Source organism: Python bivittatus, unplaced genomic scaffold (assembly GCF_059951505.1).
Source record: "Python bivittatus isolate LINGU-HERP-01145 unplaced genomic scaffold, Pbiv_v1 ctg000980_np1212, whole genome shotgun sequence".
In the NCBI taxonomy this organism is placed as follows: domain Eukaryota; kingdom Metazoa; phylum Chordata; class Lepidosauria; order Squamata; family Pythonidae; genus Python; species Python bivittatus.
In genome coordinates this window covers 13,022,067-13,049,225 of record NW_028277125.1, presented here as the reverse complement: position 1 = coordinate 13,049,225, position 27,159 = coordinate 13,022,067, and the positions used below count along the sequence as shown (strand labels likewise).

Here is a 27,159-nt window from a genome sequence, read left to right as displayed (position 1 = left end):
TTTACAGCCCCATGCCAGTATAGCATAGGTGGAAAACTTAAATACAGAAAAACCTGAAACAATTAATAATAAAGAAGGTCTCAACTGACTTCTGCAAGCCATAGCTATTGCTTGGAACTTGGCAATCTTTTTAGTGTTTGCCTAAATTAAATCTTGCAGAAGGAAAATTGTCACCTCTTGGAAAGACAATTAAAATTTCTAAGAATCAGGCATGGGTGGTGCAATCGGGCAGTAACATGGGTTATTAACTCAACCTCAGGATCTGAACACACACTTGGTTATTGTATGGGAGACTGTAATAAGTACGGCACCAATTTGAGCCAAGGTAATGAGATTTATTTCCCGCTTTTATTCCAGGAGCCCAAGGTGGCTTTTTAAAAATGATCTCTAGGAACTTCACCAAAAGCTTAAAGGGCCCCATTTAACTTCCAGATCTGAGGAGCTGTTCCTGTGATCCAAACAACCAAAGAAAACCAGTTATCCCTGATTGAAGGATTGGTGAAGGGCTGAGGGAAAATTAATGACATTAATCTCTCATTAATGTCCTCTTCTGGGAAGAGGAAGAGGAGGAGGAGGAGGAGGAGGATCCCAACTACTGCAAAAAGCCAGGGTTTATGACTGGGTCCTTTCCCACCAGCCCTTTCCCACCAGCCAAGAATCTGATTCAGAGGAACAATAACAAAATATACTGTTTATATAATGCTGTCAGTTTGAACTGAACTATCCACTGGAAATTCCCTGATTTTACTCTTCCTGTTCCACAGTGGTAATCAGGAAGCCCATTTCCCTCAACCTTGGCTTCTCTATCTGCTGTATGGCTAATATTAAGTACACCAACTGTACTTAATATTAAGGACACCATATCAAGCTGAATTAATAAATTTCTATACCGCAGTATAGAAGTAAAATCCAATGCACATGCATTTTATCATATTATATGTCAGGTTCAGCCCAAAGAACTCCAAGAGACAATGCAAATACAGTTCTGTTGCATTTATTAGCTACAACCTCCAGACAGAAAATCTCCCCCGACTGAACCCTAGTTCCCAAGCCAGACAGCCACAACACCGTGAATTCCTTAGGGAGGTGCCAGCCTCATCTTCTTGAACTTCCCACGCTCCTGCTGGGGGCTAAGAACACGTTTATCTCCCTGAGCCTGGCCTTCATAAGTCAATTCCATCACATCATATGATCATATATGTAGCAGTTGAAAGGCTTATGGCTAAATAAAGGATATGATATCCTTTAAAGTGTTATAAATCCAGATATTAAACATAGTTGCATTTTCAGAACCAAGTAAGCAGCTGCTCCAAGGATCACAAATGTATATAGAAAGAAGTTCTCCATAAGATACAAAAATAGGTGATCTAAACAGTAATTGAAATGCAAGAGTGAGAGCAAAATATTGGAATTCAAAGGCGTCAAGTTCCCTGGATATCAATACTGACCTCTCAGAAATATGTTATATAATGCAGTTGTTAATTTAAGTTTTCAGAATGGGATCTGCACTGGCTACTCAAATGAACAGTCTCATGGACCTTTGTTGACATACAGTCTAGTAGGAGGAACTCTGCTGCTGTAACTGCTTTGCAGGCATCTACATTCTAATTACATGAAGTACCGTGGAAATATATTTTCAAATGTCAAAAGCAGAACCTTGTAATGTACCACACAAATAGATTTAGGGGCAGCTACCTCAGATTATGAATTCTTTGAAGTTGTTCCTACTGACACAGAGGTGTAAGGGAGGAGGAATGCAAGCTTGCATTAGCATTCCATAAATAACCTGAACAGTCAAGAGTGTGCAATCTTTCTTGGGCTGAGGACCCCAGCTGGTCTTTGACTAACATGCTGAGAGTCCCAGTTAGATAGTGGATGGGCCCAGGAGCAAGAATTAGGGGGTTAATAATAAAAGTCACATTTCAATTACACAGTTAGTAAATTTTTCCCTGTTGTATTTAATAATTTCCCTCTTCTGTCACATTAAAACTTAAAGTTCACCATAAATTATGGAACAGCTTGAAAAACAGTGCCAAGGCTTTGAAGACCACAACTTGTATTTGCTTGGTTAAATAAAAAAAACATGTTGGCCTGGTTCAAAATGTCCTCATAATCTGGAGTAGGATCACCTTGCAATTTATCTGGGGAGATGCCAAGGTATAATTCTGTCATACTGATTCATGTTAATTTGTTTTAAGCTGATGTAACTTGCCTTTCTTCATTTAAAGAAGGCCCACAATAATTTCAGTTGCATTAAATGCCAGTGTTTCCTGGAAGCCTGTTTAGCTGACAAGGTTAAGTTGTTGGCTGTTGGGCAATGGTAATGCCAAGATTGCATTACTCTAACATACAAAGAGATCTGTGGTTCCCTTCTCACCCTTCATTGGGGTAAAATAAGTACATACTTGTAATTCTCCAGTCTACTTGGCTCTTTAGAAGATTTGTGTGAACAAAGATTTTCATCTTTAACAAGAACTTGCTTTTAGAGAGGGATTAGGCCAAATCTGTTCAATTTTTTTAAAAAAATGCCCTGTAGAAAAACAGAAATCAGTGTTGCTCCATCCTCAATGTATCCTTCCTTCAAATATCTGAAGACATCTCTTACTCTTCTCTTCAGTTTAAATAAACAAAGCTTGTTCAAATGTTCCTCCTTATGTAGGTTTTGGGAACACATGAAAGCCTTCACATATATTTGTGAATACTTCTTCACTGCAGTCAGGTTCTACTCATTGATGACAACCTTTTTATTAATGTCACAGAGATCCTCTTGTTCTGTGCTCATGCTGGCTTGATTCTAAGCCTGTTTAAAATACCCTGTCTGGACTGAGACACTGTAATATGGTAACAGTAAGAGTGGGCTCCCTTCATGTCTCTTTGCTTAGGGTATGCCATCTCTAGGGGCTGTGGAAGCAAACCTTCTTAATTCCTGCTCCACTTCTATGGCATAGCATCATCCTCCAGTCATCCAAATGCCCCCTTCTGTACTGGTTTTCCAGAAGGCTACTAAAATATGGTTTAGTGGTCTTGGGAACTAGAATGCTGTGTGCCTCTTCCCGCTGATGACAAATTTCTTTTTGGCTTGCCTGACTGATTCATTTGATGAATGTTCCTGGTGCTACTTATTTATTAAAACTTAAGTTTTAATATGCTTAGTTTCTATTGAATTGTTTTAAATCTGACTTATGGAAATCAGGATGTATGCTGCTCCCAGTTGTCTGCCATTGGACTGGCCTTTCAACCCAGTAAAATTAAAAAACAAACTTTGGAAACAACTTGCTGAGATATTCAATCCAGACAATGGGCTAAAATATCTTCCCCCTGGTCCATTTCCCAGTTGCTTTGCCCTCTCACTTGTTTGTTCTAAGAAAGCATTCCAGCAGATGGGTCTTACCAGATTTATGTATCTTTTTACACACACACACAAAGTTTAAATGAATTTATATATACACACTGCCCACCGAGGACCTTATTCCCACAGAAATGTTGAGTGTGCCACCCAGCCACCAAAAAGTCATCACCCTTGACCCTGAAGTGTAGGTGAAATCTATCCAAAGCAAAAGCAGTAGCACATTCTCTTCATGTTTTATGATATATCTATTCATAAAACATTGACTTGCATTGATATTCTAGCCACCATCTTCCACAGCTGACTCATATTTTGCTTGTAGTTTACAAAACTTCTTAAATCTTCGTGCCCCCCCCCCCCATGGCGCTAAACCTCTGTTTCTACAAATAATAATTCTTACATAAATGTAGACATCTATTTCTGTTGAAATTGGTTTTAATGCCCAATTTTTTTGTATAAACTGGAGGGGATGAAGACATGACTTCACTGTGGTTCAGAAGTAATGTTGGAACTTTCAGAACTCTGGGAAATAGAATCCTGGCAATACATTTCTGACTAGGAACTTTCTGAGTGGAAAGAACCCCCTTCTTTTCATAGAGGTGGATTTCTTGTAGGTCAGCAGTGAGATTTTTGACAGTGTAGCATGGAGAAAATTTATATCATCTCTATTCTTATCTGCTATGGCATATGGATAAATTGAGAGAAGTTTGCAGTACTGCCTGTCCTTAACCTTTGGGAGCATAATATTCAGAAGGAAGTCATAAAAAAGGCATTATGGAGGCTGAATTTATTCACAGACCCCTTTATACCTTGTACTTGATTTCATGTTGGAATACAAGGTTCAGTAAATAGATATGGCTATTTCTCTGAAAACAGTTACCCTATTTGCCCCATTTGCCCAGATAAACCAAATGGTGCTACCAAGATTTCATTACTATTCACAGTTGGTGCTCTGTAATTCAATGTAATTTTAATTAAAGATGAATTCTTAAACAATCTCCTCCTGTGCTACCTACAAGCATACAATTAGCTGCTTACAGCTTCTGCTGTGAACAGTCATTTAGTGGTTCCCAAATTAATAATTTATTTTTGGTCCCTTCATTTTGCATCCATGGTAGAAAAATAAAAAGCCAGTGCTCTGGGTAAATAGCCATCAAGAAGAGAAATGTGGAAGGAAGTGTGAAATATCCCTAGGTATTCTAATTAAGGTTGAGCCGCAGAGACAAATATTTGATTCCATAGGCAAAACTAAATGTCATTTCAACATTTAGCTTGAAGCACAAACTGGCTATATTGCCAGTGTCAACCACCTCTCTAAAAGAGGAGAAATGTCACAAATATGTGCCCATTTGCATAACATTAAAAGTAAACCAAAAGGCAAGTTTAATGACATTTTGGAGTAGTTGTTATCCTACAAATGCCTGGGTGAACAGGTGAGACTTCACTTATGATCGAAAGGTGATAGCATGCAGCCCAGACTCATTTCTCTTGGGGAGAGTTCCACAACTGGAACGCGATCATTAAGAATGCCTTTCTCCCGGCTACTGAGCCAAACCAACTGGTACAATAGCTGATCTTAATGCATGGCCTAGAAGGTATCCAAATTTAGAAATATTCATTATATTCCTCCAAGGGGGAGACTGTGACCAAGGGAGCTATGCATCCTGTTTGTTCTGTGGTCCAGACCAAATTAGTTATTTAGTTAGCTTATATACTTTATTAATCCCTGCAGAATGTATGCACTGCGATAAAAGATCGTAGAGTGTTGCCAGGCGTTCCACAGAATTTTATGATTTTCATCAGCTGTCAAAATGTAAGCAATAAGAGAGCTAGATGAACATGCGTGGAGAGGGACCTGTGTAAACTCTGTGCTGTAGAAAAGACTCTGTTGAGTCCCCACCAATCTTCGTTCTTTAAGAGGCCCGTAAAAGGAATTTGGCTAATGAAGAGGCAGGCTTCCAGATACCTTGTACCACAGTTGTTTAGGACAGGACAAGGAAAAAGAGCACCTTGAGCTGAGCTCAGAAACAAGTGGCGAACCAATAAAACTGTTTCAAGATTGTTATTATGAAGTACAGTAACCTACAATTTGTTCCCTTTACCTAAGAATCCAAGTTAGCTATTTTACTCGGCATAATGGCAGGGTCCACCATTGCTTTCTGCTCCTATATCGACCCAGCCTCCTGTTGATATTTAGATTCTAAACTTCTCGTGGCAGAGTTTTATCTTTTTCTTTTTTTTGTTCTGCAAGGCACCATTAATATTGGCCTATATAACCATTAATACGTGATCATCAGAGTGACCTTAGTTCCCTTTGCAGAAGCGGGAAATGTCAGTTCGTTGCTCAGGTTTTAGCTTTGAACAGTTTTGCTGCTGATTATAGTCCCTCTGTGTTTTGTCAAACAGGGGCTCTGTATTTCATCAATAGGGGCTTATCCCTTCTCCTCCTTTCTACTCAAACTAAATTAGCTCTTTTCTTTTCCTTGTTTAAAACTAATCAGTGAGGTTTCAAACCAATCAAAACTTAACTAAGGAAAAACAACCAGCTCTCCCTCCCAAATCTATCTGAGTATTAAGTTGGCCTATTAACAAACATTAAAGGTGTTCAGTGATCTGGATTCTAAGGGGAAAAGCTGATTCAGAGCAGGCGTGGGTGTGCACGTTGCATCTGCCAGCTCCTTCTTAAATCAAATGTGCTTTTTTTCCTAGGCAGCCGTGCGAGTCCAAGAAAAGACAATGTTTCTTTAAGGACTTGCTGACAGTGTGACGTGCTCTCCCACTGTGCTCCAAATCACCTTAGAATCCAGATCATTGCATAACCTTAACAAACATTATCCCATATATACCTCAGCAATTAAAGCCCAGAACCACAATTGGAATATTAAGTCATGATTTGTTTTGAAATAAATCAACATAATTCCCAGGTGCAATTTTTGTGTAAATCATTGTTCTAATATAAATTTCTCCTGTCTTATCTGGTGATCTAATACTCCTCACATCAATTTGATGCTGGGCACATTCATCATTTGAGTTATATTGATTGTCCTACAATTGCTAGCTAGTTTTTCCTCATTTTTACCTTTTCTTATTCCAAATGGAAATTGGCCTCTCACCATTTTATAACATTGCCAAAGTGAAATTGGCATTTTTAGTGATTCATAATGTGCCTGAAAAAGGGGAGAGTCTGTCCTGTCTTTGATAATGTAAGTTCTGGTTCTATGAAAGAGACATGATAAACATATTTGATGTTCCATGGAAGACACATGATAAACATATTTGATACTCTCAAAAATTAGTGTGTTTTTCCATGCAGATGGATTAACAGTGGCAACAGAATGCGTGGTTGATCTGGAATTTGCACATCAACCTCATAATAAAGTTCCATGCCAAACTGATTAAGTCTCCCTTTATTGTGCTTATTCCGATACTTATAGGGACCCATTTTTCCCCCAGTAAAACAGTCCATTTTTCTGGATCCTTCAAAGTTTGGACATTCTAAGATGCTGACTCTTTTCTGGAAGTCTAACAAGTTCATGTTGTCCACAACCCTGCAGCTTTCTTCTCTGATTTGCAAGGATCTCCATTCCTCTCAAAGATTATCTTTTGAATAAGGCTCTGTCATCTCTTCTCCTTTCTCACATAGCCAGATGGCTGTAATTAGAAAAGTATGACAACACTAGGGGGAAACAGCTAGCTGGAAGGGTAGCTTTGCTGACACACACTGTCTCCTTGCTCATCTCCCGAGCTTTTTTGGAGAACTTTCTTTGCAAACAGCCAGATCTGCATGCACTTTGCTTAGATAGGAAGAGGGGTAACCTGTGGGAGAATTGATCAGGGTTGATCAATATTTCTTATACTAGTCTGGACAAAATAAACCAAGGAAACTCATCGTGAGAATGTTGAATCAAAGCAATCATCCCCAAAAGTCTTGCTTTTTAATTTGGGTTCAGGATAATGCAGTTCAGAGATGTTCTGGGGGAAAAGAAAGACCAATTTCTGTATGATGCTTCCTACAACTCAGGTGGTTAACCTAGAAGCAAAAAAAAATTGAACAGTCCCAAAATACATTAATTCTTAATTTCCATCTTTGGATAGTCATGTTTAGGCTTCATAAAATCATTAAGATGTCATGATTATCTAATGCTTATTAAAATCATAATAGCAATTAAAAACTATCAAATGAAAAGGTAAATTTGCTTGAAAATTGTATAAATGTAAGGAAGTGGTTTGCCATTGCCTTTTCCCAAGATGTATTTGGCTTCACACTCTAACCAAGAGCCCTGAGATTTCCCATCCAAGTACTAACTAGATCCTACAATACCTATCTTTCCAAGATCTTCCAGGTTTGGCTAGATTCTTCCACCTAGCTGAGCCAACAGTAGATAATAATGTAATAATTTATATATGTTGCTTGGGAAACATTAAAAAAAAAAAAAACAGCTTGAGAAAGAAAGAAAAAAACCAACTTAAAAATTCTGTGCACATCATAACATTCTTGAGATATCATGTTTCTTAATATTTTTCTTGCAGACATTCGAGATAGTGGGGGACCCAAACCAGTCATGGTGTATATTCATGGAGGGTCTTACATGGAAGGCACTGGAAATTTATATGATGGCAGTGTGCTCGCAAGTTATGGCAATGTGATAGTCATCACCGTCAACTACCGACTTGGGGTACTTGGTAAGCAAGAATCTGAATTTAATTAGTTCTTGCCTTGTATGGTTCTTTCTCTTGATTAAAAGGCTGTAGATGTAGATGTAAAGAGACAGAGATTCTTCTTTTTTAATGTTGCTTTATAATATAGGAAGTATTTTTATTGGTTGATTTGAATTGGTTATTGTGCAGAGTAACCTGCAATTATATTCTGTTCTGATGACCAAGAAAAAAAATCCATCTTAAAAAAAACACAGTGCTGATGCTGTTGGAATTATATGTTGTTGCTACCCGCATGTATTTGGTATTAACATTAGGGTGATTAGTTGTACATATTGTCAGGGAATTTAAAGCAAATGGCAAGTGCAAGATGAGATGTAATTGTTTCTGTTTGCAAGGAGACAAAAACCTGAATACTGTTCTGACAGGTTCATTATGTATTTCTGGATTTCTGGATAATAAGAATGTTTGAGAAATGTTAATCACTGCCAGTGTCAGCTTTTATATTTAGCTTAGCACCTTAAAGCAGAAATGTATTACTACGGCTTAAGAGAGTTCCAGATAGAAAAAGCTATTTAAAGGGGATAATATTTTGTAGTCTTGGTTGTGGAGAAGTACATTAAGCCTCTGTTGTTTACATGAATACAATTGAATTGGAAACTCTGTTTCTTAGGCACGGTACGGATTTAGGAATCCGCTTTCCCCAAACTAGTCATGCCCAGCTAGCATGACTGGAAAAGTTAAAATCTCTTTCAAATCAGTCTCAGCTTCAGGTGACTTCACGGACACATTCATGTAGCTTTGTTGCTGATGACGCATGCACAAAGGGGGTGGAGGTTGCACTGAAACATCATGATGCATGTTTTGACATTTTCTTCCTTTGCTCCCCCCACCCCATTCCCCATGGACACCCATGGTACAGAAGTTGCCTTCTTCCTGGATTTTTTTTTTTTTAACTATCCAGTCTGGGACATCAGATTGCGGAAGGCTTAGGTTAGGAGCTTATAAATGCTGCTAAGGAATGAATTTGATGTTTTGTTTTCTGAGTTTCCTCTATAGAAGCACATCACTAGATGCATGTAATTCTACTGTTGTTTGTAATGGTTTTAAAAGCATAGGAGTATGTAATCCAGAGTGATAAAGTGATGTGTGATCTATAAACTCAGGTTTGCTTTAAACTGAGAGAAGACTGCTTGGTCATGTGGCTTAACTTTAGATCTGTCATAATATTGCTTCTTCAAAACTCATTTTTGGGCTTGATCTTGTGGTTTCCTGTTGGGTCTTTTGGAAATCATCTCTCTGCTTTTATCAGGCGATTAAAAAATGATGCACTGGCTTAAAGATTAAAAAAAAAAGAGATTTTACTTTCCTTGGTGTTGGCTATGAATGAAATCAATCTTCAGTTCTTGAAATGAGGTGAAGCTATTGTTTCTTCACCTGACAGACCTTCCCTTTTTGCTGGCAGGATGAACGATGCAATTTAATAGCTGTGTGTAACACAAAGTTCAGTATCCAGATGCTTGCTTTGATTTGTATCAGATATCTTTGCACGACTACTTGGTGTGTTCTTCACTTTCGCAGAGCAATTAAATATTGACTCGCAATCTCTGGGGACATGTTATGCATTAATTTAAAATTATGTGTGTGGTCAGCATGCAAAATCATCTTTCTGTTTAGCATAAATTCCTTGTTTCTGTTTTGTGTGCTTCTAGGTATGTGTAATCGCTCTACTTACAGTGCATACAGCTGTTACATTTATAATCTATAATCTGAGGGGCAGTAATAGGAATGCCGGGAGAGTAGGTGGGTGGGTAGAGACATTATCTAAAACAGAACAGTGTAATTATGAATTTAGAGACACTTTCTACTGAACAGAACAAAAGTCATTATGTGCACATAGTTGGTAATATTCAACCTGGTCACACATTTGTTCATCCAACTGATTGCCCTTAGTTTCTCTTGCTTAGTGGATCAACCATGTGATAGTAATACTATAAAGCTTTGAAAAGAGGCAGAGAAGATTATATTAGCGAACTTTCCCCTGAACTCATTACAACCTGAACATACAGCTCTACTGAAATGTAAGCCCAGGTAATCATGGATTCACTGACTGCTTTTCCTACTGGTTTTCCTTCCTTTTTTCATATTTTTTCTCCAATATATATTTTTGAGGCAACCAGGTGTTAGGGAAGGACTGGTGGTAGAAGACTGATGTATCCCTTAGGTCCTCACTCCTTCTGAACATATACAGGAATGTCTATAGTCTTGGCATACACAACACACCCCATTAATGAAATAGACTATGAAGTTAATTCCCATGCTCTGGATAATTTACATAATCACAGACATACAATCAGAATAGAGGGGATGTGGTGGCGCAGCGGCTTAATGACGCTGAAAGTTGCTGGCCAGAAATGGTTGACGCTTCAGCAGTTCGAGTCCAGCCTTCGCGTTAGCAGGGTGACCTCCTGTTTCCTCCCCAGTTCCTGTCAACCCAACAGTTCGAAAACTCATGTGAGTAGATGAATGGGTACTCTCACTCCGGTGGGAGGAAAAATGCTGGCGGCGCCTTGCAAAAAGGAGTCGGGAGCAGTTGCTGGTAAGCGCGAAAAACCGCGCGTGCCCGAAAAGGGCGCGAAGCAATGGAAACCCCGCCTCCTGCGCACGCCAGCTGGGCTCTGCTCTAGGAAGGAGGCTCTGGCAAACCACTTCCGAAACAATTGCCTGGAAAACTGCAAGGACTCGTCCAAGCAGTCACTGCAGAGTCGGTAACGACTGAGCGCAGATTAAAAAAAAAAACAATCAGAATAGCCCTCCCTCCTACCATTTCTTCCCCGGATTTTGCATGTGTAACTTTTTTGGAAAAACATACAGATGTGGTAGTTTTCTGAGCTTCTTTGGGAAGTCGTAGTTTAAACTCCCACAAGTGTTCTCCAAGAACGTTCCGAAAAGTCTAGTTAATTAAAGTGAAGGATCCTATTCCTCATTCATTCATTGACAGATTGTTGAAAAATGGCCATTCAGTTTGAAATCTGAAACTTCCACTTTTAATTATTTGCTGTCACTGTCTATTTAACTGTGTTGATCAAATTCTCTGATTAGTAATTGAAGTAGCTGGTCCCCGATTAAACAAATAATGGTAATCTTTAATAGCTATTACTGAAAGAATTAAATATTAATCATAAATGGCAAAGTGATTCTTAGTTAGAGGGCTATGCATCCTTGCTCTGATTAGGATCCAAAATGATGGACCTAAAATTATTCAATGCAAAGTACAAGTAGCACCTTTAGCTTATTTTTTTCTGAATTAAATTAGGAGGCTTCTGTCCAGGTCTTTTAATATTTCTTGAACGTGGCACATCATTATCACATGGGAATATGTTTTATTTTAAATTATTTATTTACTGTAAGTACTTATAACTTGTGAAAGAATGTAGACCAAGCTTGGGAGGAATGATTGAATTGTTATGGGAAGAATTTCAGAAAAGATTGCATAGTCCTGAGAAAGTATGAGAAAGAAATGCAAAATAATCCTGCCTTAATTTTGTTTGGAATAAGATGGAGTAGACAAACTCTAGTAGGCTTTCAAGATTCTGTTATTCCATGTTATTACAATAACAGCATTCTAGGATTCTTGCCGTACCTATTTCTTGACTTTGACTATTTCAAAGGGTTAACACGAATTACCTTTCTGGATAAGAATCTCCCAAGGCAGTTAAGAACTGTAGGGATTACAAATAATTTTACAATGAATATTATAGAAAACCAAACTAACAGAGCAGTTGTGAGTAATTACTCTGTGAGATATAAAAGTCCAGCTTTGCAGGCTTCTATGGTGATTCTGTTCTGAAATTTTATTTGGCTAATTCTTTAGGATATATATTCCAATTCCACACACTCATTTACAATATGTGAGAATAAATTCAGATCATTAATGAAAAAATTAACTACCTAGCAATTTGGAATTACTATATCTCTGGGTTTTGGGAAGAGACAGATTTTCTCGCTTCAAGTCTTTGCACTGAGTATTTCCTGTTCTATGGCTCAGAGGTAATCCTCCTGATATTTCTTATCATGACGAAATTGGGACTCATGATCATTTCTAAAGTTTGATGATTTGAGAAATAATACTGTTGTTTTTCGTTATGATCTTGGCAGATATTGCTAAGAATTTCAATTTTTAGAATTCTTTTTGCTGTCCTGAACTTAAGCAATATAATTTCGAGTGATTGCTGAAACTATAACAAGGCATTAAGAAAGTAAAAAGATCTGTGTTTACAATATTTTTTGAAGTATTTCAAATACTGTATATACTAATCTGAACTGCTAATCACTTTCAATGCTTCTATTTTCCTCTAACCAAAGTAAGTTCCTTAGGAAGGCAGATGACAGTGCCAATGTCAGATAGGTTTAGAACTAGCATGAACTCAACTGTGATACATCTCTTCATCATGAGTATGCAATCATTTACAAGCTCCCCAAATCAATTTCTCATGACCTCCCTAAGCACTGCATTAATTTTGGGAATTAGACAGTATATAAATGATACCTAACTCTACTGCTTGTTAACATATATTTGTCCCATTTATTTATTTATTTATTTATTTTATTTAATGGACTTGTCCCTGCCCATCTCCCTACAACGGGGGACTCTGGGCAGCTTACAACAACTAAAATCAAAAATACATAATTAAAAGTTATAAAAACCAGACACTACAAAGATAAAAAGGCTAAAAAATCCATTTACACTCTAGAACAGGCAATATGGGAATGCATGAAGGTAATTATTGATTCAAATAAGATTAATATGCTCTGGATAAAGAAATCAACAATTGATTTTAGATGGTGCTACCTACAATTTGGAACCCATCCTATCCTCTATTCAGTCATTTTCCTGTAGCAGAGCCAGGGTACAATGCCAGGGTACTTCTGCAATGGGGTATCTTCCTTTCACTTATTCCAGAGGAGGGCAAGATGCTTCTGATGGTGCCTCCTTTGAGAGGAGATAGCACCATCCTCAGGTCTAGCCATGGTCCAAAGTATATGCATACTCATCATCTCTCTTGAGGGCCCACTAAACCTTAGAAGATTTCCCTTCCCTTCCCTTCCCTTCCCTTCCCTTCCCTTCCCTTCCCTTCCCTTCCCTTCCCTTCCCTTCCCTTCCCTTCCCTTCCCTTCCCTTCCCTTCCCTTCCCTCTATATTATTTCCCACAAGCCTGGCACAACCAGCAATGTGTACATAGTAATTCCCTATCTGAGGATATGTCAGAGGACCACTGAAGCCTGGGGTTGAGGCAGGGTGCTGACTTTCAGTAGTGTACCAACACTACCTTTCATCACACTGTGGTGCATTCCGTGAGAGATTTGGGCCAGTGTCACTGCTGGTGAGTTGCTGACACAAGCTGCACAAGTCAGAGGCCCATCACCACTCTCTGAAGAACTGAATAGTCTGAGAAGTGTTGGAGACATCCCTCCTTGAGCTGCTGGATTCCGTTGCTAAGTTGGCAGTGGAGTGCCTGAGGCTGATGGTCCTTGGGAACTTTAACCTGCCACCTGGCAATGTTGTGCTTGGGGCAGCTCAGGAGTTCATGGCCTCCATGGCAACCAAGGATCTGTCCCATATGACAGAAAGCCCAACACCTACTGGAAGTTGCATGTTAGATCTGGTTTTTGTCTGAGGGCAGCTGTGATTTGGTATTGGGGGACATTACCATCAATCAGCTGCCATGGACAGGTCACTCTTTGGTTGCCCTCCAACTCACTGGGGCCACCCACCTCCAGAGGGAGAAAAGGCCTGTCAGCTTGGCCCGCCCCAGGTGATTGATGGACCCTATTGGGTTCCAGAGGGAGCTTGGGGTTTTTCCCAAAGACCCGTTAGGCAGTTTGGCTGAGGCCTTGGCTGCAGCCTGGAATAGGCATGTGACTGAGGCCCTGGACTAGATTGCTCCTATGCACCCTCTCTCTCTGCGCTGATCCTATAAAAGTTTCCCAATTGTTTCTGCTGTCCAGTATGATTGAGCAATGTGGGTGTGCTCTGGGTCCCATTGATTAAGCAGTGTAATCTTACAGGGACCCAGGAAGTATGCTGTCTTGGCTGTGGTATCTGCCTTCTGGAAAAACATCCCCCAGAGACTCATATGGCCTCCACCCTTACAATGTTCAAAAAATCACTAAGAACCTGGTTCTTCTCCCAAGTCTTGGGATAGGTTAGTTGTAGACTCCCTTTTTGTTAGGTTTTATAGTGGGTTGTATTGTTCTTCCAGTTGGCTATGATCTCTTTTGATATGAATAGTTGTTTTTTTTTTATTTGTAAGCTGCCCAGAGTCACTAAGTAGTAGGGCAGCCTCAAAATTAGATAATAAATAAAAATAAAATTTTACATAAGAATTTCAGTGAACGATAGCTGTATTTCATTACAATGACCCATAGATAATTCACATCAATATGTGACTCATTCATAAATTGCTAATAACATCAGTTTTGCAGACCACCAAGTATAGGGTTATCTTTCCAATTCTGAAAAATAAATCTTTCAGGTATAATTAAGGAATGGAGAATGTCACCTTCCAAGAAGTGGGAATATAGTTCAGAAGAATAAGAACATCTAAAAATATTAAATCTTGTCGCAAAATGGAATTAATGTATGTAATAACTTCTTCTCAGAATTGAACAATTGTAGGACACTATACAAATGTATATTTTAATGAAGCATTAATCTAATTGCATATCAAGCAATATTATGATTTACTCAAGCCTTTTCTGTATAAACACAATGGAATCCAATAAAACCAAATATTGTTTTTCTTTGAATAAGACATAATCTAAGATCTATAGCAGCTTTTGATATTGATCTTAGCTCCTTTTCCCATTTTCTAGATTAAATGGGATTTTCTAATTCTTTATTCCATTCATCCATTAAAGTTTAGATATCAAATTGATTCGTCATTAACAAAATTTTATAATTTTGAAGATGTTACCTAGCCAGGTAACAAAACATCTGCAAGAAAACGACCAAGCTTAGAGAACTCCAAGGACTCTACAAAATTTTATAAAGAACAATTGTAGAGTTTGTTGTTGTTGTTATCATAAGATTTAATAATCACTTGCAGTAGATTAGGCTGAAAATGTGACAGTCCAAATTGGAATGTCAACTGATGTTGTAATTGGAAATGCTGCCACTAAGCTGTACTCATGAGATTCATGAACAAATGCTGAAATCTCACCAGATCTCAACATTCTTGCATGAGAACTTATGTGATTGAATTCTCTGAGACTGGAAATGAAAATGTTTTCAAAATATTGCAGAAAAAGAACAGATGGTCATTTTTGTGATACCAAAGAAGCAATTAGCATCCGTTCCATTAAACTAAGACTCCGAAATAGGATCAAAGACAGTAGGGAGAACCTGTCCTAACGTACTCACTGATAAATAAGGTACACAGAGCCAGTTCTCAAGTTTCGGTAACCTAACCCCTTTGCTCATTGCAATAAACCTCCTCATTCTGAATCTCTGAGAATCTTGCTATCTTGGTTTTGAGCTGCTATAGAGAGCTTGATGTCTTATGAAATTTCAGTGTGAGACTTTGGACATCTTGGGAAATGTTCACAAAATTTTGCCCATGGTATTTGTGGACACTGTGTTGCCAATCCTTGATATAAAGTCTGTATTTCAGGACCTGTCCTTAGAGCTGCCTTTAATGATGATCACCTTTATCATCCTGTCTTCACCCTAATACTCAATCACACTATTAAAACTCCTCCCTGAAGCTTCATTCATATGCCTGCTGGTCAAAACTAGTTTGCTTCCTCTATGAGGACAAACCCTTTGAGTTGCAGTAGGTCTGATCGATCAATCAATCAATCAATCAATCAATCAATCAATCAATCAGCAAGCAAGCAAGAAGCCAGCCTTTAAAGTAATCTAAAATGTGTTTGTTTCATCTGGCTTTTCAACATTTAGTTTTCATGAGCTGCCAAATTTGTAAAGCTTTAGTTGCAATTATTGATTTGATGTGTGTGTGTGTGTGTGTGTGTGTGTGTGTGTGTGTGATAAGTCAAATGTTTTAGGAGTTTTATAATTGTTAATGTTTACTAATGATTAATTGCCGTATTATTTTAATAGTGTGATTGAGTATTTTGGAAGTTGCCTGAAATAAGATGTCCACCCTCCCTCTCCATTTTTTAAAGGTAATTTAAAAACTATTTTAAATCCATCATATAAATCCATTGGCTATAAATCCATCTGTCCCTTTTTAGTATATGAGGCAGATCATTTTTTTCTAGCAAGAGGCTTTCATTCTTCTCCTAACAATGTACCATAATGAGAGTTTTTGAAATCAAATTGTGGTACACAATGGTATGCTTCTCCTGGAGAAGGCAGGAGAGAACCAGGCAGGGCTGTACAGACAAATTTGCCTCTAATTTCTCTGGGGTGTGGTCATGTCATGAAAATAAAACTAGCTGAAATTAGGTGAACATATTTCCACCAAATCAAATAATCCATTTTAATTATATATGCAGCAAACAAGGACTTGCACCTCTAGTTTTAATGCCTAACCTAATTCTTGACAAGTACAATAAACCCCCAAAGTGTTGTTTAACAGGGAGGGAGGGAGAGAGAGAAAGAGAGAGAGAGAAAATCAGTTTAATGCAAATTGATCCAATCCCTACTTCCAGACTCTAAATGTAAAGCAGAATTCAGTTATATGCCAATATCCTCTTTTTTTTTTTTGAATGTCACAACTTTTTAAAAAATGCATACAAGGGGGAGAGATGTGCAGAAAGAAAATGTCAGAGGAAGAAAAAATGGCTTGCAAAAATGCATGTATTAGGAAAAGTGTAGATAAAAATGCATAAAGTAGAAGAACTCTGTAAGAAAAGGCATGTGAAAAAATTAATCCAGAAATGGAAGGGAATGAACATGGGGTATGAAGAATGAGGAACTGAACAAAATCGAATTGGACAGTATTGCATCTTCTCCGTGGTGTCCCATTGCTCATCCATTCTACAATATCTTTAGTTCTGAACCTGCTGTGCTGGAAAATGTCATGCAAAAGAAATGTATTTCTTTAATTCATTTATTAAACCTACATCCTCCTGCAATCTGACAATTTTGGAAGCTTACAGAGTATACAATATACAAATGTTAAAGCATCCCCAGTGTGATTAAAATGAATAATAATATCATGAAACCCCCACCAAGAACAAAAATTGCACTACAGAAGTTATAATCTTTTTTTACATATCAGAACTGGATAACTGCAGGGAAAAAAAAAAATGCCATTATAATCATGCCAATGTGGGGCTTGAAGGTTAATTCATAGGCCCACTTGGGGGAACTAGCTATCTCATGTCTCTGTTCTGAGCACTTATAGTGCATTTCCATTGATTGCTGTGCTTAGACAATGGCTCATAAAGGCACATAGTAATAAATCCAACTGTAAGCTTATGGTACTTGAAAAGCAGGCACCTTCATTTTGAAGCCTCTGTTGACACTCTGTCCACATTTAGCACTGTGATTATTCCTTACCCCAACCAAATAGGGGTAATATTTTTAATGAAATATGAAAATGTATCTTTTGTTTCTGCACTAAGACTGTTGAGATACAAAATGGTTATTAAAATGACTCGCAAAAGGGCATCTAGGCAGAACTGGAAAAATCCTTGTGGTTAACTACTTAAAGCTCATTCTTTCAACCTCCTGCTATACTAGAGAGAATTTTTAGAGAAGCTTGGGGAACAAGGTCCTTCCGTCCTTTCTTCCTGCCTTCTGAACCCTGTGATTTGCAATTCCAACTATTTTAGTAAGGAAGAGATTCCAGTAGAACTGCCTGTGTTGGATAGGTGGGCCAAGAAGAAGGGTCAGAACCGGTGGAGGGCAATACCATCTCTTCCCCTCTGCTACTGCCCTTTCTGTGTGATTCTTTTCTCTCTTAATTTCTCCCCACCCAACTGGCTGCTGGGAAGGAGGCAGAACAATTCTGCTAGACGTCTGATCTAATGGTCATATTCAGAAATGACAATGAAAGTGTTACTAGACTGAGAACTGAATGCAGTGCCTAAGTTATAGCTTGCCCATTGACACCATAAGAGGATATATTTTGTTCTTGGCTCCAGACAACCTGAAAATAGTGCTGGAGGTAGGTTATGAATCTAGAATGAGACAGGAATAATGGTGGTCTTTTCCCTTGCCCTCTTGTATTTTAAACCTTTTCCCTGTTATGCTATATCATGCTAGAAGACTGCTAGCTCAAAACAAAAAGGATTTTAATGCTCAACAGTGAGACTCGTGCAGCTCTGGGATGCTAATGACACCCTCTGAACTCTCATTTCTCACTGCATGGTATTTATTACAGAGTCTTAGGGACTTGAACAAATCAAGATGCATGAACTTCATTCAATAGAGTGCCAACTTTTATTACAGCCATGAACCAACAGTCATTAAAAAAAAGTAAAACAAAAATAAACGTATATGAAGCTGAAAAGAAAAGAAATTTATGTGAATTTTCAGACCTGAGGAGAGACAGATAGGGCACCTAAAGGCACAGAATTCAGCAACCCAGAAACATATATCTAAACGTAGTCAATCAGAAGAAGTGACAAATAAAAGTCATGTCCTTTACCAGGAAAATTTCCTCTTCACTGAAGGAGCACGTGGCTCAAAGAGTTTGAGCCATCCCACATAGTCATGTACGGTACCTTGATAAAAGGGAGTATTTTTGTAGTGTCCCAGTAGGATAGTAGAAGACAGTGCATCCAGTTTGGCCAAAGTGAAAGCCCAGTAGAATTTGAGGACTGGGAGATGAGAAGCAGAAGGCTGGCACATACCCCATTTGAACACACAAATACTCACACACATGTTGCAAGGTTATAGTACTTGCTTTAGGATCAAGCAGACAAAATCAAGTGATTATTCTCAAGGTGACTTCCAGCCTCATCAAATGAGTTATTAGGGAAATATAGGTATGTGGAAGAGCAGGCTGCTTGGAAAAAACTGCAGGCCCCTGGGCTGCCTTCTTTCCCTCCCATTGGAGCCTTCTCCCCAGCATCAGCACGGCAGCGTTGCCAGTAAAGCTGCAACCTTGACACAGGTGTGGGAGGAGACACACGTTTTGAGCTCTGCAGCCACCAGCAAACGGAATACAGCAGCCGAGCGAAAGAAGGTGTTTTTCCTTCAGAAGGAGTGGATGGTCCAAAAGAGAGGAAAAGAAGTATAGAGGCCCAGCAAGACTAAGCAGAACATTAAAAAATGCAATGCTCTAATGCTCGCCATTAACAGAAAAAGAAATCTCAGAGAGAGCAGACTTAAGACAGAACAGGAGAGAAATGTTGATGCATACTAGCAGTAGGATAGAGCAGAGTATATAGGTAATTGTAATAGAGTAATAGAGTAATAGGCAATAGTAATAGAGTATAGTATATTGAATAGCAATAGTATAGAGTATAGTAATTGTCATAGTAGTAGTAATTTTCATTGTAACAGTATAGAGATAGCAGTAGAGCAGAATATAGGAAGCACTCACATATCACTTTTCTATGTTTGTTTTTACAAAATAAAACATCTCCCCAACCCTTATAGGGAGATATAAAGAAACCACCTGTCCAGTGTTTTTGTGTCTCTCTTGAACCTGGGTCAATCCAACTGGGCATGATTTAAAAAAGAACCTGGGACGAGGTATATGAAACCTGGATATAATCTATCACTCTGGCCCCTTTGGAGAACCAGAAAGTCATTGGAACGGCCTTTCTCATTGGAATGGCAGCCACCCAGGCCAACCAAAAGCCTGTCATGGTAGAGTAGTTGTCCTTAGATTGTTGGACCTGGGAATAAGAAGCTCTATCTTTTGGAGAGAAGAGGCAGTTAAAATGGGCTTTTGAAAAGGTGGTGTTGCCCCCAGTGCATGGGTTAAATGCACCAGCACTTATTACTGCAACATCAGAGTAAGAATTTAATAGTTGTCTAAAAGGTCCCAGAGATTGTTAATGGCACTCTATGAAGAAGGAGAAGATAAATATTAATAAACAATATTAATGGTGTGAAGCCTAAATTTGAAGAGAAGGGCCAAGGCCATGCTAGCACATAACTCTACCATAATCATGGGACTGTTGAAGTTAGCGGGAACTATTATACTTCTGAGGGTCTCCCATTTTTTACACTGGGTAGTGCTCTAAGGATATAAGGGGCATCATCTATAGCCCAGGTTTATTAGAAGATAAGAATATCAAAAGTAATAATATAATTCAGGGAGAAGCATCCAGGTTCTTCATTTTCCAGCCAGTGATGTTTCACGAAAGAATGGAGATTACATCATGATCCTGGAAGGGTCCATTAGCATCAGGGATCTCAATCAATGACCTGCTTGAACTATCAGGAGGAAATGGAACGAGTTGAACAAAGGGATGATCTAATGAGTCAGTAGCTGAGCAATGAGGGGCAAGCATCATGCCCAATAACTGATTCATTTTGCCTGTAAAATCTTAAATTAATAAAGGTGCAATTGGGAGGTAGCATCAAATACTGAAAAGCTTGAACCCCTGACATTAGGAGTTCAATGGAGTGACTTTAATACTTCAATAAAGATATCCAAATTAGGGAGTAGGCAGGATAAGAGGGACTGGGAACCAGGCTTCCATAGAATGGAGTTTGTGAGGCACCTTTCACTCTTACTGAGAATGGGTGATCTCTCCAATCAAAAGACATGACATGATGGGCACCAACCACAGCTACCAACTTCAACTACCGGAGTGAAGTGGGGAAAGGTAGCAGCAGGAGATACAAGCCCTATGATAGGAGCAATGGTTGCCATTAAAGCTCACTTAAGGCCATTAAGCCTTTGTAGAGTTTCTTCCTGGCCCTCCTTGGAAAGAGTGCCAAAAGTACCAATAAGGCCAACTTCTACTGCATTGTGCTTGGAACTGTTCTGCATATCAGAATGCTTGCTTTGCTTTGTCAATGGCAAACATGAAGAAGAATGATTGACAACAGGTACTTTATTTGGAGGGCTGTGCAATCCATAAGAGGCAGAACTAAACATAAAGAGGCAGTGGGATTGTTGTTCCATCACAAAATATTTGAATTGAAAAAAAAAATAGCAAGATACAGCTTCATTTTAAGCAGCATATGAGGAAGGTTGCTTGAAGTTCCATAGAATTCCTTTCCTTCCAGGCAGACTTAGAAGCCACTCGGCTGCACATAGTCCTCCCTGCTGATATTGACAGTGAAGGAGCTGTTTTCCCCTCAAGGTGAAGTATTTTGTAATGCTTGAATAGGAGTTTACTGTTATTGTAGCATGTTACAGTCTACTACGTGCTATTGGAATTTAGGTATAAGTAATTCCCATCTAGGTATAAATAATGTACCTAACCAACTTTCACTGATCTCAAAAAGCTGAGCAGAATCAGACCTGGTTAGTATTTGGATGAATAATCACAAAGAAATTGCAGAGCTGTGAACTAGATTAGGAAGTTGAAAAATCATCCTAGAAGGTGGAAATGGCAAATGATTTTCAGGTGCCCCATCCAGTGAAAGAGATGGTTGCCTAACCTTACCTTCTATCTTGACTTTAGTTAGGTATGTCAGAAGATGACATATATTAAGAGAGAGATTATGAAAATATTATCACTTCTGATTTTCTGAAATGTCTTTAGACACCTTTCAGAGTCTTTTTGTGCTTGGTAAAATGAACAAACTGCTTTGAGGAATCTCAATTTTCTGCATGCCAGCTCAGGAGCCCTTGAGTGCTGGCTGGTTAATAAGGAATGAATGGGTAGTCTTTCAATCCAAGAAATATGAATCTGATCTCATCACTTCATGGCATGTGTTTGTGAAATGTTTGTTGCCTGCAGCTGCTATGATTTATTTTGTTAATGTTTCTTCTGGAACCAGTCAATCAATCAAACAAACTCTTACGTTCAAAGTAGGTCACCCTTTAATGTTACCTTTGCTAGAATCAAGTCAACAAGTTTATGGCTGAGCCATTGCAATGGATGGGTCACACCTGTTTTCTTTGTATGGGTACTTGAGCATTTTTTTCTAATTCTGATATGAATATTCAGTGTTCTTTTGCATTAATCGGGTCACAGACTCATATATATTTTTACATGTGCACATATTATGGGAATCAACAGAATTCAATGTTTGTCCTGATCACAGCAAAGCAAGGAAGGAGCTGTCCAGCAGGTCAGCAATCAAAAATCATTAGGTTAACTAGAAAGATAACTGTCCAGAAGATTGCTTAATCAGAGGCAAATCAATGGAAGCTGTTGCATCAGTCATTTCCAGGCAAAATTTAAGAGTTATATTTATTTTATTGATTTATTTTTCTGTTGATATTTATTTCATTGACTGATGTGTTAGTTATAATCTGACTTTATATTCAATAGAGTAAGGTGACTGGCAATAATTAAAATGCAAAATACAAAGTAGAAAATAAAAACATAAATTAAAACTAGTTCGCAGATTAATTTACATTTACAAGGCTGATGAAATATTTGAATCTTGGCTGTTCTTGTAATGGAAGAGAGACTGAGAACCAAACAGTTTCCAAGGGAGTACGTTCCAAATCTGGGAGTGACCCAGAAGGCCCTCTCCTGCATGCTAGAAGAACAATAATGTGGCATTAGAGGCATCTGCAGAAAAACCTCTCCTGCAGATCTCATAGGTTTGACAGGTTTATATCTGGAGAAATGGTCCCTTATATATCAAATCCTAAGCTATTTAAGGCTTTGGAGATGAACACTTATATCTTAAATAATATATGGGAGCAGTTGACAACCGGTGAAGATTATTCAAGTCGGCCATTATATAATTCCTGCCATTTGCATTGATTAGTAGCCAATTGCAACTGTTAGAATATTTAAAAAGTAGACCCATAAGAGTGTGCTGGAATAATCAAGATGGGACAAAGCATGGATAATTGTTGCTAAATCTAACAGCCCAGGAATGGTCACAGTTGGCGTAGTAGTTATATTTGTTCAAATGTTGCACTACTGTCACATGTAAGTCCAGTAACAGCTGAGGTTCAGGGAGGTAAACCTGTTCTTCCAGGGCAAGGCAACACCCTCCAGAACAGGTTAAATTGCTATCAAAATTCTGAGTCCAGTTTTCTATTTATCCTGCTTTCTGGTATCCTTCCTGATAAACTACTACTGCTTTGATACTAACTGTAATTATGGTCATTTCTCCTAAGTAGGACTTTGGCACAAGATGCCTTGTACTTTGCTGCATTGACTATGCTTCAGTTCAGTATCACTAACAACTCTGGAAGGGATCCAAAGCTAGAGAGTTGGCCCTTTTGAAGAACATTCAACCAAGTTAATTCTGTGCCACTTATGAATAGATTTTATTACTGATAGCCTGCAGTACATGGTAGAGTTGCTTTCCAGAAGGGCTTTGGGGAAAGAATTGCCTAATTGGGTAGGAATGTGTTGTATGAGGCTATATGAGGCTTGCTATTTGTTATTAAGTTTTTTTTTATTAAGGAGTGCTTGGGAATCAACAGATACAATAATAGCAAATAAACTATTTGCTATTTAATGGTACAACAGAAGAAGTACTTTGGAAACATAGTCATTTTATGTCCTCTACTGGTGCCTAAATTTAGATAGCTAGATTAGATAGGAGAGCCAGTTTGATGTAGTGGTCAAGGCATTAGGAGACCATGAGTTGTAGTTCTGCGTTAGGCACAAAGCCAGCTGGGTGACCTCGGGCCAGACACCCTTTCTCAGCCCTAGGAAGGAGGCAATGGATAGTCACTTCTGAAATCTTGCTAAGAAAACTGCAGGGACTTGTCCGGGCAGTTGCCAGGAGTGAGGACTGACTCAAAGGCATATGCACACATAACACACACATACAAAAGATTAGATAGATTGGAGGATGGATGGATGGATGGATGGATGGATGGATGGATGGATGGATGGATGGATGGATGGATGGATGGGTGGGTGGATGGATGGGTGGGTGGGTGGGTGGGTGGGTGTGTGGATCTGAAATATGACAAAAGTCAAGGATGCAAAAAAAAATTCAAGTTTTCAAAAGTATACAATCAGGGGCTTTTAAAGTATGCATTCCTGTGTTTTGTTTTGTTTTTTAAGGAAAAAGAAAACCTGCTATTGTCAGTTCCTATGTCCAATATTAAGTTACTTTTCTGATAACATCTTTATCTCACTGCTTGACATTGCCTTAGAGTCTTCTTATTTTTACAGCTCATATTATATTATGAAGTAAAACTTAAGAAAATGTTAAATTATTAGCATGTGAGTGACTGGCATATCCATTATCTTTTATGACACATTAAAAGTGCTGTCAAGAGCTGGCATTTTATTTAGTCTGCTTCTCCAGAGCCACCTCAGGCGCTCCACCCCCTGCTTGAGCAGGAATTATAAATGATAAATGAATGGAAGATTATATATTATTGCCTAATTAAAGGTACATTAACGTGAAACTAAAGATGAGAAATTAATAGCAAAACACATCAATATGCAGCAGTAATAGAAACTGACTTATTTGAGCTTCTTGCATTTTAAGAGCGACCATGGCTGCAATGAGTAACTCTGCCTAGGATCCTTTAACAGTGGCATTCAACAGCTTTTTCTTGCGCACTGTCCAAATTGTGCAACCCACTTCATTGAAAACATTTATTCTGAAACATAAGCATTATTCAGAGAATTGATTGTTGGCTTGTTTGTGATGCGTTCCACGTAGCCTGAGCATGGCCACATATTAAGGTGCAGACAATCATCCTGATATTGTCTAAGAAAGCAACATGCAGTGTCAATAGGTCTGGCATTTTCCATTCCTCCTCCAGATTACTGGCTGCTTCAGCTTATAGATATTAGGGAAATAGGTGAATGCACACATGCTCCATTTACGCTGAAATCCTATACATGGAAGTAACTCCTGTTCCGTTTAAGGGATTTTTTTTTTTTTTTGTATAAGTAATGATAGAATCACAACCTTAATTAAGCTTGTGTAGCAGGTGACCCATTAAGTCAAATGCAACTCAACTCATCAGCTCTGTACAATGGCCTGGTATGTATATGACAATCCCTTTCTTCTAGCTCTTGCATTTGCAAGTAAACTGCAAAGCCCTACTCCCTATTAAAAAAATATATATATATATAATTTCCTGGTGAATTGGGACCAGCGCCATGGGTTATATAATTTTGAAGTTCCTGGTCGGAAACTTCCTTACCTTAAAAATTTCCCTCCAGCTCTTTCATTCTGTCCATTGCTGTATTTGCTTTTTCTCCTGTGCCTCTAATTTGCAAGGGGAAATGCTTGGTCTTCAAATTCTCAGTAAGGGACAAAATAATATCAGTAAAATCAGGAATGCGAGGAGCAATTAAATGTGGTGAGGAGCCTCTCTTGGTGGAGTTTCTTCCTTTTCTCCACATGTCTCTCATCCTCAGTCCAGGCTGTTTCTCCCTTTATGCCACTGTGCTTTCATTACCTCTGTTTGTACTTTCATGGTCCAATTTGCTATCTGCAAATGAATTATTAAGCATCCAAAGCAGTCCTGTTTAATGCAGTGTAATTTTGGGGGTGGGGAAGTGGGGTAAAGATAGAAGAGGACAACCTCTTACCTTGTTTGCAGATTGTTTCATGTAGGTTGTTTCCTCACATCATCATTTCTTTCAGTTATACTGGGGAAAAGGAAATGAATATAGGTCACGGATGGGAGGAGAAAGACATTCCATCCATGGGGTTCATTCTAAGCCATGACTCTTATCCCAGCTTTATACAGCAGTGGTTCTTGCCAGGACAGAACTGTATTTTTCTCACTGTCGGAGCTTTAAGTTTTAGTAGTGGAACAAATTCTAAGCAAAATATAAAGATATGTATGTCATGTTTGCAGAATCACACAAACATGTATACTGCTTGAGTGTTCTCTTGCTTCCATCAGAACACTCTGTAGTTTTTTAAATGATCTAAATATGATTTTGCTGTTTGTTTTGTGATATAAAATGTCCTGATGTCCAACCGAAAACACAGTGTTTATTGACACTACAAATATAATATTAATATTCCAGGTATTTACCAAATTGCTGTAGTACAAAATCATTTTCTTTCTGGCAAAGGGACCCAGAAGCTTCCTAAAATGAGTGAAAGAGGTGACATTTTCCCAGTGAAACCCAGTTTTCATCTGAAGCACAAGAACTAGCTGATCAAAGAGATCAGTGTAATTTACGAGAGAAGCAGGAAGTAAAGAACTGTGAATAATGCCGTGTTCTTTTCTGGTAAACCCACCATTATTGGGATTTTGCTTGTGGTCTCAGTTATTGCAAAGTTCTACATTGGTCTGCTTTCAAAGAGGATTCAGAAGCTACAATTTGGGGGGACTCTGCAACTTGTTCCATCTCAAGAAGTCCCTGCCAACTATTTAAAACTCAATTGCTATGGCTCCCATTGATCTCAGGCCAGGCTTGCAAATAGGCATTCACCTGCTGTAAGAATAGTTTCCTGCAGGAAGGTTTTATGAATGAATACAGTTATTGGTTTTTTTCCCCCCCTTTTGCAGTGTAATTTTCTTTTTTGAGATGTGCAGAACAGGCACATCAATGAATATGGATTTATTTGCCAAGTTGTTTAGGGAAAAAGCAGAGACCTTCTGTCAAGGTCTAAAACCGCAGGAAGTAATACTGACCTGCAGTATGGGAAAACCAGGATGAGGTGAACTTGTATTTAGTCTGCAGTATAAAGGCTGAATAGGAGCTGGATGCATATGGACCCTTCTCTAAACTGCCAGCTGACTCCCAAATTCTGAGCACATATACATCCTTACATCTTTAATGTAAGACTCAATCTTGGAATAACCCAGATGATAAGAATTTTCAACCACTCTTGCGCTTAGATTCACAATGCCCCAATTTCACTGGATACTTAATGGGATTAGCATTCGGTTTCCAGACTGCTTTAATTTATGGCATTGAAATGGCTTGTTAAAAGGACTCGTGTGTGAGCTAGAAGAGCAAAGAGAGAATTGCCATGCTTGAATCTGTACCATCAAAATGACAAAACGAGTTTACAGTCAACAGTAGCTTATCGATGAGAGATGCTTAAGTGGCCAACTGCTGAGCACTGCAGGCTGAATACATGAAATGGACACCCTGAATAGATTATGTGCTGGGGAAAAATGAAACATTTTTTCCCTCGCATT

The 27,159-nt window shown here is 38.6% G+C and overlaps 1 protein-coding gene across 1 annotated transcript in view; it reads left to right on the top strand.

Moving 5' to 3' along the window:
• The window catches only part of NLGN1 (neuroligin 1), a 455,947-nt gene that overhangs the window by 160,607 nt on the left and 268,181 nt on the right, over nucleotides 1-27,159 (top strand). The window contains exon 3 of the mRNA XM_088132065.1: nucleotides 7,877-8,029. Coding sequence (XP_087988191.1) covers nucleotides 7,877-8,029 — 153 coding nt within the window. The remainder of the gene's footprint in view (nucleotides 1-7,876; nucleotides 8,030-27,159) is intronic.